Source organism: Alosa pseudoharengus, unplaced genomic scaffold (genome assembly GCF_046254945.1).
Source record: "Alosa pseudoharengus isolate Yale_2024_CS ecotype anadromous, Long Island Sound unplaced genomic scaffold, YU_APseudo_1.1 YU_APseudo_1.1_scf_20, whole genome shotgun sequence".
NCBI lineage: Eukaryota > Metazoa > Chordata > Actinopteri > Clupeiformes > Clupeidae > Alosa > Alosa pseudoharengus.
This window is the reverse complement of record NW_027468664.1, coordinates 7,725,726-7,739,403: the sequence shown is the minus strand read 5'-3', so window position 1 is coordinate 7,739,403 and position 13,678 is coordinate 7,725,726. Positions and strand designations below refer to the sequence as shown.

Genomic DNA, 13,678 nt, shown 5'->3' with positions numbered 1-13,678 from the left:
GTGGTCCAGATGATCAACATCCTGATGGGTAAAGACGACAGTCAAACTCTGCAGGTGAATCATTTCTTTTTTTATTGGCCTCATGAATACACTGACAAAAACATAACTTGCCTTACAGATACATCTGTAGTCTTAATATCTGTGCATGACTTATTTGGTGTATTGCGTGATGACAAATTGTGCATGTAATGGTAGATAGCAGGTGTTTGTTTCACACAACATACTCAACACACAGTGCATAAGGGATATGCATTCAAATAATAGTTTTGATGGCGTGTAAAGCATTTCCACTCAAACATAATTTCAGCGAGTTGTTTCCATAACATCTGCATCATACTGGAAAGGAGAATCTTGAAGAGGATGGTAAGGCACTCATTTTCAGAACAGAAATCAATCGAATATCTGACACTCTTGAAGGCCAGGCAAGACAATGTCTTTCACCTATATTCAGATTTGTTCATTTCAATCGTTGCTGAAGTATACAGAAATATATGGTTATTGTAAAATTCATGCTATGATTATTGATTACACATAATATTTGAGGCAAAAGGCCAGCTGTGAAGTTGCCAAAGCCATCAGCCAATATTCTTGTGTAATATCCTTAGCTTCGGTGTAAAAACTGAAATAACAGCATAGAACTCAAAAAGATAAAATGACAAGCCAAAACATTCAGAACCAAACATTTTGTGACACAAGGGGACAAGTAACTGTAAAACTAAATAATACAATGGGTCCATTATTTTCTGTTGCTGACAAAATTCAGAGCCGTATTATCACAAAAATGGCAAACACTCCCCCTAGTGGCCAAGCACATGAGCCTTGGCCAAGTACCTGGCTGCAGGTTCCCACTGTTAAGGAGCAGTAAAACATGGGCCTGAACAGATCCTTCATTTAGTCACACTCAGCCATACATTTGTTAAGTGCAAACTGAGCAGTGAGCTTGGTTGGACCACGGATGTTTCTGTTCAATGTTTACAGAAACTGAAGGAATTTAGTCAGTAGGAGTAGGAAGGAGGCAAAATAAAGTCAACACGGCACAATTTGCTACCCGTCAGAGCATCCTGATTTTGGTCTCAGTTCAACATGTGTATATTAATGCATACTTCCTCATCAAACAGCAATCATGCAAAATTCATTTGCTTACTTGCTAAAAATATTCAGATGCACCAAACAAAATTACATTTTTGCTGTTTCTGTTGTCTACAGCATAACGCCGAGAGCAAACTTCTCATATTGTGTCCAGACTTGACAGGACACCGTTTTTCCCCTCTGCATAACTTAATCTTTACAGCCTTAGAGATGCATATGCACTTGTGACAGTTTTGGCACTGTTGCTAAAGGAACAATAATTTTCTTAAGTCGCTCAGGCATAAATACAGGTTGAATTTCGCATGATACCTTTACAATTACCAGGTTTCAAAAAGCAGCGTGTGCATCCCATCTACGCTGCTTGACCACACATACACTTTGATCAAGCGCGAGGGTCAGACTCCCAGTCTGACTGGCCTCCTGACCCCTCCCTCTTTGTGTACATCTAGAAGGTGAAGCGGCGAGTGTCCGAATGGCCCACCTTGTTCAGGTTGGGGATGCAGGCGAACTCGATCATGGGAGGCGGGCCACACATCAGGATGAGCGTGTCGTCGCCCGGAGGCGGCAGATGATTCCGCACCATCTCCTCACTGATGAAGCCTTGGCTGTACGTCCAGTCTGATGACCCCCGAGAGACAATGAGAAAGAGAGAGAGAAAGAGAGAGAGTGAGAGTGTGAGAGAGAGAATGAGAGTGAGAGTGAGAGTGAGAGAGAGTGTGAGAGAGAGAGTTGAGTTGCGCAACTTACAAAAATATCTCATTGCTTCACAGTGGAGGAAATACTTTCATTCCGAGACAATGTTGAGTAATTTTTTAATATAATACAGCCCTTTCATCACTGATGGGCAAGATACTGATGGGCCACAGTTCATGATGAAGAAACTAAGATGTTACCCTCATTAGCTTTATCCACAGTGAACCACAGGTTGAATCGGGATGGGTGGTTGGCCAATACCTCCTCAAGCTCAGGTCGAAGGAGAATGTCTTTTTCAGTCTGAGGAAAAACAGGCAAAGGACCACGTGTATTAGTGTGTAATATGAATTAAAATTATGATCAATACTTTTCCACACATAAACTGGGATTTATGAAAAGCCAGGGGAAATGCATACGTCCGTGTATGATCTTGAGGTGAGATATGCATAGCATTGGCAATTTGCAGTTTTTTCACAACTCCACATCCATACACAAATTGTGTGATTTTCTAGGCAGCTTACACAAAGATTGATACATTTGGACAAAAGGTTGTGTCAACAGAAATTACCAACAAAAAGGTCTAAGCTATATCATCGCTTTAAATACCTATCCAAACATTTGTATTAAATCTTTGAGGATGTAGCTTTACCTGGTTGGCAAAAAGCAAATGACAAACTGTCTGGTCCTTGGGGTCTTTCATCACAGCTCGGATGATCTGCAACATCGGCGTGATGCCTGAAACAAATGAACATCAGCTTCTCAATCCAACCATCCAACTACACTCAACCTGTGGCCACAGTCTCATCAAATGGAGTTCACTAGCTCACCTGTTCCACCAGCAATCATGCCCACGTGTTTGGCCTTCTTTATTTCAGCCTGGGCCTTCTTGTCAGGTTTGATAGCAAATTCTCCTGAGGATAAGATAAGTGACTTTGTTCAGTAAGCATGTCTCTCTTTCTGTTTAATTTATGCATATTTACAATCATTTCTGAGGATATAATACTGAAAAGTAAAAAAAAAAAAAGATTCATACATTCAAAGACATAAGATGCAATAAGATGCAATTTTCAACATTATACTGATATTCAGTGTTATACAAATCCTTTCCCAGCACCGTTAACAGACCTTTTCCCTGGTAGATTAATAGCCCGCTGGGCCCTCTGAAATCAATAGTCTCGCCAATGCGCAAACTCTCCAAGTACTGACTCATCTTGCCTCCCTCAGGGAACTTTGGGTGCACATTCTTGTAGTAGATCTAGAAGTGGAGCAAGACAACATTGAAGAGAAAAAAAGAATGCATAAAAAAATAAAACATACAAAGATCAAAAGACACACGAGTTTCATTTCAGATGTACTCATTACTCTAAGTGAGAATTTACTTCCTTCTTTCTTGGTGTCAAATGAAGTGCTAAAACTTGATCACACAGATCATATCTATGCCACCTGCATGTATCCACCAAAGCCATCCAGTTTGAACCATGTTTTACCTTGACCACCAGGTCCACAAATCCTTTGTCATCGTCACTGGATACAGGAGTGTAAGGCCTCACCACCAGTTTGTCATCGATCCTAGCTGACAGATAGATATGTTGTCCTGGAAACGAGACAAACATTGCATTGATCAATCGGGCAATATGATCAATACATACCAGTACAGCTGTAGAGCTAACTGCAAAATATGACTGCAAGCAATTCCATCATCTATTGGATTGTTTTGTTAGCATTCCTCTTGAGAATGAACGTTTCGCATAATAAAAATGAGAGAGAGAAAGAGAGAGAGAGAATAGTCTTGGAAAAAGTACTGTACATTTCAGTCTGTCACATAAAGCCTTTAATAAGGAATAACCAGAAATACATTGACATTACATCATGAGGCACCTGCAAGTTAGGGAGTTGACACTGGATAAGTCTTACCTGGTCAATTTTAGCTTACCAGTTCAGCAAGAAAGAATATTTCTGGTGGTCTGTAACTGACACACTAGCATGCATTGTCATCATCAGAAAATATTTGAGACTTTGACCGAACTCACCAATGGGCAGACCCAAGACTTCATCTGGGGAGGTAAGGGCAAAGCGGAACTTTCGAGTGTCATGGCTGATAATCTAAAATACATAAACAAATAAAGAAGAACTCTGCTGATGTCAACAGTTTACAAATAACATGCTAATTTGGTTAGACATGAATACAAAAACATTAAACACACAGACAAACATCAAAGTATCCTCATGTTTCATACAACATAAAAAATACACTAAAATAAGAATATTTTAAGGCCAACATACACAAGTCTACATCGATAGAGAGTTACATGTAGGCCACTCAGTAGTCTATATGACACTTTCATATCGGCAGCACTGTAACATTACTGGACAAGCTCTCACCTCTTTATCTATTAATCTCAAGGGGTATTTGATGGTTGGATCTTTCAGAGTAATGGCAGGCTTTCTCTTGCCGCACAGAAGGTTGAAGATCAAGTTGCGGATTCTGTCAAGGAATCCGCATATGAACTGAAAATTGAAAACATGTCACTAGCACTAATACACATTAATACCAAATCCACAATAGAGTTGTTCTCAAAAATGTAATGTCATGTCATGTCATGTCATGTCTAACATCTTTCTGACATCACGTTATCAAAACACGTTCCAACACAAAATAAAAAAAACCTTCTTCATCAAAATACACACGGTAACACAATTTGTAGCGGAATAACAGGCTATATTTCATTCAACAATGCCTGGCTATCAAGTCTTTAATTTGCTCTAATCCCGTGCCATTAGTTAATACTTTGTTACAGTATGCAAGTTATCCGTGAATACATGTTCTCCTTTGGTTTACAGAAGCTATCTGGTTTAGAAACTTGGGGCAGTTCATTTTTAAGTTTTGCTACGACAGACAGACAAGCATGCTAGCTAAGATAAGTTAGCTAAGTAACGTCAATGGCTTGACAGTTAGCCTACTAAAGCACACGGGCTTTGTGGAAAACACTTCACATTGTAGCAACAACTAGCTATAGATGACTATCAGATGCAAGATTTAAAACTTCTTCTTAGCATTCACAGGTACAACTCACGCCACAAATTTGAGAGAACATCTTTGCTTCGTTCGATGCACTAACGACTTCTGTCTTCCTGAAGTCTGTTTCAGCCACGCCTTCAGAACTGGATAACTCTACAACCAGTAGATTCTAAAGGAAGCGAAGCACCGCCTCCTCTTTTCGAGACTAACCCAATGAAAGACTGGTTTGTTTTTTGACAGGGCGGGCGTTGGGTAATCACAAATGTTTTTTTGACGGACAGTTCCTCTATAATTGTAAACCGTGTAACAGTTATCAATTTTATGCGGCTGTAAACTTGGCTACGTCTTTGAGGAAGTGAGAACTAAACCGTAATAATGGCGTATAGGTGAGATTTTCTCTAGATTGCTTTTTGTCATTTGTGACATTATCGTTTTGGGTTACGTTACATACGAGTAATGTTAAGTGAAGTATGGAGAATCTGTTGAAGTTTTCTTAAGACTTCATGGAATAAGTCAACATTTCCGAGAGGTTGTTTGGTATTGCAAGTTATAGGTCTCTGTCGTTTATTTGGATATTACTGAGTTAAAATAACTTATGATAGTATTCTGGTGGTATTATTTGTGAATGTGGTGTTCTTATCCGTCTTTTACAACCTGTAGGCGATTGTTCATAGGCCAGCACGCATGAAACGCAGTTTGTGCCCGTGTGTTACACACACACACACACCACGCGCAATCAGAATCACATTGAAGCTGAGTAGGCCTATGTATGGAAATTGTTCTCCCAAACATTTAAGATACGCTACCAACATGGTTGATCCGTTGTGTTTTCTTCCATTGATTATTTATAATGTATCATTTAATGGAGAAGTAGAAATTGCATATATTTCCTGTGCAATTGAGTCATGGTGTCATGAGTAGCCTTAGATATTTTTCCTGTTCCCTAGATACAGTATTTTGATAACACAAGACTTGGTGATGGCTCTGCAGTTTGAAACCCTTCTGCCTGTGGTCTGACACCAAAGTTATAAAACAGGGAGCAGCATAAAAGATCTGTGCATGGTTTAGCAATATAGAACAAAAAGGGTCTATGCCATAGCCATCACTAGTTCTGCCATCATTGTGAAATTGTTGCAACACTCATTATCAGAATTTTACTGCATCTATTTGTTTGGCTACTTTTTGTGTTTACCTTATATATTATTCTTACTACTATAATGGTACTGCCACTATTGTATATGTTTTTCATACATTTTTCATATTGCATAGCCACATTTATTCTGCTCTTATTAGGTAACTGCTAATACACTGCACATATTTATATTTCATTTATATTACTTTAAACCATCTTCTGTAAACCAACTGTATACTACTGTCTACATTGAACTATTTTTGCACTTCTGGTTAGACACAAACTTTGTTGTCGTTGTACTTGTACTCTGCACAATGACAATAAAGTTGAATCTAATCTAATTTAATCTAATCTAATAATGTACAGTAATAGCTTATACTGTTGATGACATCCATTACATAATCAGCAACACTTGTGTTGATCCAATCACATTCCTGTTTGTTGTTATCTTAATATTCACTCGGTCTGATTGTTGTGTTTATAATGTGCCGATGTAGTCAAAGTGTGAATGAAGAGATATCTGCTGTCTTGAATGAGCTGTGGAAGCTGGATACTAACCGTCTTAAGCCTGGGAAGGATTACGCCATCTCAACACAGGTAGGCATTGATTGGTAGAATTGCTCATTTCATGGGGGAAGAATAAATGCTCTTCTTTATTTTCCACAATTTGAATAGATTTTTAAGTTCAACAGTTTGAATAGATGTTATATCATGTAAAGTTTGCATAGATATTCCACAGCCTTTCATAGTGCAGAGTCCAATCATATCTGCAGCCTCATGTAAGAATCCAAAATTGAACATTTGAATGGTTCACCTTGACTGCACTATTATAAATTATGCCTGCACGAAAGCAGTGTCATGTGTTTTGGCATTTTATTTGTTGTATAAAAGTTCGGATATATATAACAGATTATATATAACAGATATTTCCTTAATTTTTGTAACATGATGCTGCAACAACCCATGGGTTTTAAATGAATCACTTTGATACTAAGACTACCATTTGATCTCAGAGGGATCTATAAATGAAGACATGGCCCTTCAGTGATTGTTGTTGTGTGCTTAGGGAAGAGCAGGCTATGTGGCCCACGGGAGTAACCAGGCCAGGGACAGAGCAAGGGATCCACTGTTCTCACACGTAGATGAGGACAAGCTGAGGACCATTGAGACTTATGCTCGTAAGTACAGCAAACTCATGCCCAAGGAGATATTTTTCATTAAAAGACAAATTTGTTGTCCTAAAGTCATGCATTTCTTTATGTGCATTAATGTTAATGCAGTGTTATAAATACATACTAATGGCTACAGACTTCATCAATCTCCTCGACAACTATGAGATGTCCACGGGTGTATCAGAGACTGTCACATCACAGGAAATGATGGAGAACCATCTCTTTCTGGATGCTGTCCTTCAAACTGAGGTCATGAAGGTACAAGTGTCTTGCTTTTTTCTGATATCCAGTAACACTGCATGGATTCAGCCAAATAGTGTGCTCAGTGACTGACTCCAGTGTTTTGTGTTTACAGTCTGCCCACAGATACTTGGTCAAGAAGGGACAAGCTTCTTCAGATGTGGCGCAGTTCAAGAAACAGTTGTTTGACATTTGGTTTCGCCTCTACCATCGAGACAGAAGTGGCGGGTGGGTCCCTTGCATAGTCTCTTAGATCCTTTGGGTTTGCAAGTGCTTTGCTGTTGTAGTCTCCCTCATTGTTTGAAAATTCACAATGCTGTGGTGTCTTAGCGGCAGAACTAGTCATTCTATCTCTTAAATTGTACATCAGATTGTGCACTACACTTAGTAAACACTTAGCACACTTCATTTTTAGTAAACAGGAAACCATCTGGCAATTAGACCTAAGAAATAAAACTGCTATATACATACTTGTCACTAGGTTGCACTGTACCGTTACTTTTGGAAGTTTACTATACAAAGTCAGGACATGGCATTAAGCATATCCATAGGACGTATAGACCTGTTTCCATGTTCTTTCAAGCTTTCTTATGTGTAATAGAAAAGGTATAAAGCACAAAGACATACTTTATACTTGATAAATGCTGAATTTTAAGGAGCGCGTGTTGTTTCAAACTCACTTTCACACACACTCTCTCTCTTAATTTGCTCTGTACACAGGCAGGATTCCTGCGGTTTTGAGCATGTGTTTGTCGGAGAGACCAAGCACGGGAAGGAGATCATGGGTCTGCATAACTGGGTCCAGTTTTACTTGCAGGAAAAACACGGCCATGTTGATTACAAGGGCTACAAAGCCAGGGGCAATAAGGACACAGTAAGTACACATAGGGCCAGGTGTGGTATGCAGCAGCAGTGTCTGTAATCTTAGATGATTTATAGCTGTTCCGCTCTGCAGGCTCAGTGTGTGTGTGTGTGTGTGTGTGTGTGTGTGTGTGTGTGTGTGTGTGTGTGTGTGTGTGTGTGTGTGTGTGTGTCTACTGGCTATGTGTCTTAGTAGTCAGACAACTGGGATCACTTATGTGCCATACTATCATTGATGTACTGTATGTATGTTCCACACATGGAAAGCATGTCTTGCTGAATGTCTCTGCTAGAGTCTGTTATGTTTTTGAACAGTGTGTTTACTTGTGCTTCCTCCCCACCCAGCCTGATGAGGATGATCATGTCCTGAACCTGCAGTTCAGCTGGAAGGGCCTGGTCAAGCCAGTGGGCAGCTCCTTCATTGGGGTCAGTCCTGAATTTGAGGTGGCTCTCTACACGTTGGTCTTCCTCATGTCCAATGAGAGGGTCACCAAAGTGGTGGTGAAGGTGGATGAGTACCTACTAGAGGTGGTCGTGTGCAGATATGGGTACTCTATTGGGACATCCTATCCCAAGATGCTTAGCAGCAATGACAGGGATTAGCATCCCTCAGCTAAGGGCCCATCCACAAATATTGTTTTCGAAACATTTCATTTTCTTGTGGATTCACCCTACAAGTTTTCAAGTACACCGTTTTCAAGTACAAGTGAAAACAACTACATCATTTGCAGATGTAATAATAAGTAACATAGGGCAACTGAGCTTGATACTGAGTGTAGAAATGCACAGGAGAAATATTATTATGTGGCAGATATTTTGTTTGTTTGTTTAAAATTGCATTTTATGCCTGAATTTACAGGCTCTCTAACATACATGAAATACACATTATAACCACCTCTGAAGAGCAGAACAGTGTCTCAGCTAAAAGCAAGGGGCATTTTCAGTACTGATATGCAAACATTTGGCTTGGAAATTTGAATCGGGCTTGGGAGGCTTTATTATCTTAGCCTAGTAAGTGGAAACACTATGCAGTGGTCATAATATGTGCCACTCTATGTAAGGGATAATGGATGACACAGTGTTTAGATACCCAAATGCCTTGGCATGGTATAAAAGAATTGCACCTTACCAGCTTGTTACCTTATGTAAGAAATTACCAGATTAGTTGATAATTTTGTACTGTTGATACAACTGTACCTTTTGTACTTAAAGTATTACATTTATACCATTACAATGTTATTTATCTTTCTTAGTCAACATTTAATTAGCATCTACATTATTTGATAAGTGACTTTGTTTATGGTTTTGTTTTTGAAGTTTATAATTTGTTTGTGTTAATGCATGTTCATAAAACTGGAAACATCTTATTGACAAGATTATCCCTCAAACGAGATGAAGTCTAAAAGGAAAAATGTGCCATAATCTTTGCAGTGAAATAGCCTCCTGGCTTAAATATCTCCTCGCTTATTTTGATGTGTTCAAATGGTGTTCAATAAAGTGTTCATGTACAATATGTCCTACTAATTATCAACATACGTTATGAAAGAAAGCTTCACACAATCCAGTACTCTGTTCACACTGCTAAATTGAGTACAGTATGTTCTACACTCAATACAGTTCAAAATGCACTCTGCTCGTCATAGCAATTCACTTTTATAAACACACCATTACTTAACTCACTGGAGGTCATTACAAATGTAAAGAGTAGCACAAGGTTCTGACTGCATGACCACACATTTAGGAACAGCATCTCTGCTGGCGTTCGACCCCTTCACCTTGCCTCTGAGCTTAACTGAGCCACATTCCTTCTTGAACTCAGCTGTCACAAACTAAACAGCCAGGCAGATGGACATGCATGCCACAGTTGCTCTAATGGGCGTCCACTGGATGATATGATTCAGAAGAACAGCTTCCGTGGGGAGTGAGCGTAGGGGTACCTCATGGACTGATAAAATAAGGGGTTGACAGGAAGACTAAGGTCCTTTTATGGTTTGACGTCTGAAGTTCCAACAGTTTCTATAAATATGGCCCAATCTTCATGTCCCAGGAAAACTAATTGGAATAGGAGTCAATCAGATGTCTATTTGTTTCAATACACAACAATTGATCAACTGATATCAATTTATATTTAATAATTGAAATATCTTTGAAAACTGAAAGAATGTTTGTCTTCTTTCTCAACAAGACTAATTAGTTTGTTTCCTCTGTCAAAACTTAAGGATAAACTTCCATCACATCACAACAAACAATAGTGTTCATTTTTATTTTTCTTTGTTGTTAAACATCTGTGTTCAAACAGTAATAATAATTGTCTCTCATATGTTCCTGGAGTGAAACAGTGACATAATATACCCCGGAAGGCCAACATTTGCTGGATTTTAATAATACTGATGTACTGAGCAGATCAGATTACTTTTTAAAATATATATATATCAGTGATAGCTTGGTGGAAGTTAAAATTGTGCAAATTTTACAATTTTCAACAACAAAGACTGTTAGCCCTGTAACAGAGTCTGTGGTCTTACAGCATGTTTGTTTCACCGTCCATAATGACTTGTTAGGCTTACAAATGAAACTGGTCATGAGTCCAATGGAAATGAGCCAAAACATGACAAACCTTTAAGCTACTCCCCAACACAAAAGCCACCCAAAGGGGGCATTCACTTCCATGAGCCTGTCTTGCCCTTGGTGGCCCTGGTGGTCTTGGCTGCCTTGGAGCCCCTCTGGTGGTCACTGACCCGGTTGCGCAGCACGCTGACCTCGTACTTCTGCTTCTTGTGCTGCTCGGTCAGGTCGAACTTCTCGGAGTGCAGCTGATTCAGCCACTCCCACAGGTCGCGGGCCTTCTCGGCCAGCTTGTCCTGGTTCAGGTGGTCGATGTTGAGCGGCTTCCGGCGCTCCATCAGCACTTTGGTCTTCTTCTCGCGCTCGGTCATCTTCTTGCCCCTCTTCTGCTCCACCTTCTGCAGGTAGCTGCCGAAGCCCTTGTTGGAAATGATCTTCTTCTTCTTGGCCTCCTCGTCGGCACGGAACTTGGCGGCCTCCTCCTCCCGTCGGACGCGCTCCTCGGCGAGGCGCACCTGCCGCTCGCGCTCACGTTCGGCGCGCTCGCGCTGCTGCTCGGCGCGGTCGGCACGGCGACGCTCGATGCGGCTGCGGAGGGATACCAGGTCGTCCTCCTCCTTCTGCCGGGTGTTGAAGTGCAGCTCGATCAGGCTCTGCAGCTCGTTGAAGTCCTTCTCCACGCGCTTGCGGTGGAGGTCATCAAAGTCGACTTTCTCGCCGTCGGGCAGCTTGGGTGGTGCGATGTTGGGGATGTACATCTTAGCCTTGGGCTTGGAATCCTCCTCTTCATTCTGCTCTCCCTCTTCCTCTTCCTCCTGTTCTTTCTCAGGCTCCTCTTCTGGTTCCTCCTCTACCTGCTCCTCAGCTGCCTCCTGTTCTTCAGCCTTCTCCTGCTCTTCCTCCTCCTTCACTTCCTCCTCAGCCTCCATCTCCTCCTCATACTCCTCCACGATTTCCTCAGTGTCAGACATGATGTGAATCTGAACTCTGAAACAAGGAGGACAAAAAGCTGTGCGGCTTCCAGTCAGCCCTCAAACCCAGCAGCTTCGTTTAAAAGGAGGGGGAGAGTCCAACAGCCCCGCAGCCACAAGACTTTATAGGGTGCCGCCACCCATGTGACCTCAAACAGACCCAACTTTGAGCTGCAGTGTTTGAACTGGGGGGGTTAGAGTTAGGGGGATGGTGCCCAAACAGATGGAGGCATATCTATTTTCTCCTTTGCTCGAGACTTGCCCCGTTCTCTCCCAGGACCACTGGCCCTTCCTACCCCCCTCAGCTCTCATTCCTTTGTCAGAGCAAGAGGGGAGACTATTTCAGACGCGGAGACAGATGCACTCACACTTGTGCTCTCCCCAACCTCCTGACGGTGGAGATGACGGGGCACACATTCTGCTTTGTTTCATATTCACATTCATCTTTACAACGGGCTGGAGTATTACAGTTCCTGTGTAGGCTACTTTTGGTGTTGCTTTCAATGTGCCAGAAAAATTGTACATTCTAAACTTTTGTGAAGGAAGTGCTAAAGACTATTATTATGCTTGTTGTATGAAATGTTGTAAGAACATTTGAACACTACATTTTCTTTGTTGCCCTAGCTAGAAAATCGGGCAATTCTTCACTTGGGGGTTGAGTGATATGCTGAAGCAGCTGTGTTCCATACAATACAATTTAATTGGCCTTGAAATAGTTGTTCTATCTATGGATAGTTAATATTGTCCGTATGTTTGTGGAGGAAGTGAAGTTATCCAGTTACCCACTGTTTTTCATTTACATCATTGCCTCTTAAGAATGCAGTTAAAATATTTGTCTTGAACATTGTGACCTTGTCTGTTTTGTTTACATTGACACTGTTTGGATTTCCAGACAGACAGCCACACTAGAAGACCAATGAAAGGAGCTATAAATATCTTAAAGCATGTTGCTCGTAAGAAAATGCCACAATGTTTAATGTCCAAGAAATAACTGACACACACAGACAGGTGTTTTGAAGGGTTTCAATGGCATCATTCCCTGGTATACTTTAGTCCCAGTTTATTGGGAATAACTGTTATACCCAGTAGGACATCATGACTTAACATCACATTACAAACATCTAGGTATATCATGACTTATGATTGCATGATATATTCTCTCTCTTATGAGATAATTTGCTGACTATACTTTAGTATGGATTCTACATTCAGTTAGTACAAGATGTGAGTATTCTCTGTCATGAATATGAAGATGTGGAAGTGGAAATAATGCAGAAAAAGCCAGATGTATTACATGGGCAGGAGTTCACATATACCCAAAACCCTACACTAGACCAAGTCGGTGATGTTATGGCCAAGCCTAAAGAGGTTTAATGAGGTGATGACACACCATTATCTCAAGTGGGGACAGCCAAATGGACAATGCTCTGAAGACCCTGGTAGAGGAATGCATGTGTCTGGGGTCATTGCATAGCACTCCATGACCATGGGAATTTCATTTTCTAGAGGAAGTGACAAAATTCAGGCCTTGTTGTTTTGTGGCTGACAGGTGGTAATCTTATTTAAATCAAGGCTCTGATTGGAAGATGGTGGTGAGAGACAGCTGTGTCTGTCAGTAAGGCTGCAGGGAGGCAAAGACTGATAGGCACTAAAAATAACGCCATCCTCCATCTCTGTTATAATGCAATATATTACAAAAGACTAAATAAAATGATAATGCTTTACCCAGTAAACTATTATGCATGTTAACCTAATACTGCACTGCATGGGTAAACAAAGTCAGTTTCATGGCTACTGATTTTCTTACCAAGACTGTACCTGAAAGTTTACATACCTCACATCTCATGGCAGCAGAAAGATTGGTAGACTACTTCAGTTCGTCCTGAGAGGAAAATGTACATAATGTGAAATTAGGAGCAAAATGAAAATGTATACT

The 13,678-nt window shown here is 40.7% G+C and overlaps 3 protein-coding genes across 4 annotated transcripts; 1 reads left to right on the top strand and 2 right to left on the bottom strand.

Annotated features, from left to right (window-relative positions):
• Positions 1 to 55: 55 nt before the first annotated feature.
• On the bottom strand, positions 56 to 4,936 carry cyb5r3 (cytochrome b5 reductase 3). The gene is made up of 9 exons (XM_076296405.1): positions 4,857 to 4,936; positions 4,165 to 4,290; positions 3,813 to 3,885; positions 3,270 to 3,376; positions 2,908 to 3,037; positions 2,610 to 2,693; positions 2,432 to 2,517; positions 1,983 to 2,082; positions 56 to 1,707 (listed from the first exon to the last, which is right to left on the bottom strand). Exons 1-9 carry the CDS (start codon positions 4,875 to 4,877, stop codon positions 1,535 to 1,537), a joined length of 900 nt encoding a protein of 299 aa, XP_076152520.1. The 5' UTR covers positions 4,878 to 4,936; the 3' UTR covers positions 56 to 1,534.
• Positions 4,937 to 5,073: 137 nt separating this feature from the next.
• Positions 5,074 to 9,717, top strand: LOC143136001 (uridylate-specific endoribonuclease C). 2 transcript variants are annotated; one of them, XM_076296404.1, is made up of 7 exons: positions 5,074 to 5,187; positions 6,431 to 6,530; positions 7,000 to 7,111; positions 7,242 to 7,363; positions 7,461 to 7,573; positions 8,066 to 8,219; positions 8,552 to 9,717. In XM_076296404.1, the coding sequence occupies exons 1-7, from the start codon at positions 5,177 to 5,179 to the stop codon at positions 8,807 to 8,809; spliced, it is 870 nt and encodes a 289-aa protein (XP_076152519.1). In that variant the 5' UTR covers positions 5,074 to 5,176; the 3' UTR covers positions 8,810 to 9,717. The 2 variants fall into 2 exon arrangements, with proteins under 2 accessions (XP_076152519.1, XP_076152518.1); XM_076296403.1 differs by lacking the exon at positions 5,074 to 5,187 and having other exon boundaries at positions 6,417 to 6,530.
• A 1,149-nt stretch (positions 9,718 to 10,866) lies between these two features.
• On the bottom strand, positions 10,867 to 12,368 carry tnnt2c (troponin T2c, cardiac). Its single transcript, XM_076296402.1, has one exon. The coding sequence runs from the start codon at positions 11,740 to 11,742 to the stop codon at positions 10,867 to 10,869; it is 876 nt and encodes a 291-aa protein (XP_076152517.1). The 5' UTR covers positions 11,743 to 12,368.
• Positions 12,369 to 13,678: the final 1,310 nt, after the last annotated feature.

What these genes read in the sequence shown, in the direction of transcription:
- cyb5r3 (XM_076296405.1), bottom strand. Translation starts at nt 4,877, where the DNA reads ATGTTCTCTCAAATTTGTGGC. An exon ending in TTGTGGACCTGGTGGTCAAG is followed by an intron (nt 3,038 to 3,269) that starts GTAAAACATGGT and finishes CTCCACTTCTAG; the next exon opens with ATCTACTACAAGAATGTGCA. An exon ending in CATGATTGCTGGTGGAACAG is followed by an intron (nt 2,518 to 2,609) that starts GTGAGCTAGTGA and finishes CATTTGTTTCAG; the next exon opens with GCATCACGCCGATGTTGCAG.
- LOC143136001 (XM_076296403.1), top strand. Translation starts at nt 6,417, where the DNA reads ATGTGCCGATGTAGTCAAAGTGTGAATGAAGAGATATCTGCTGTCTTG. An exon ending in GACCATTGAGACTTATGCTC is followed by an intron (nt 7,112 to 7,241) that starts GTAAGTACAGCA and finishes TAATGGCTACAG; the next exon opens with ACTTCATCAATCTCCTCGAC. An exon ending in TTCAAACTGAGGTCATGAAG is followed by an intron (nt 7,364 to 7,460) that starts GTACAAGTGTCT and finishes TTGTGTTTACAG; the next exon opens with TCTGCCCACAGATACTTGGT.
- tnnt2c (XM_076296402.1), bottom strand. Translation starts at nt 11,742, where the DNA reads ATGTCTGACACTGAGGAAATCGTGGAGGAGTATGAGGAGGAGATGGAG.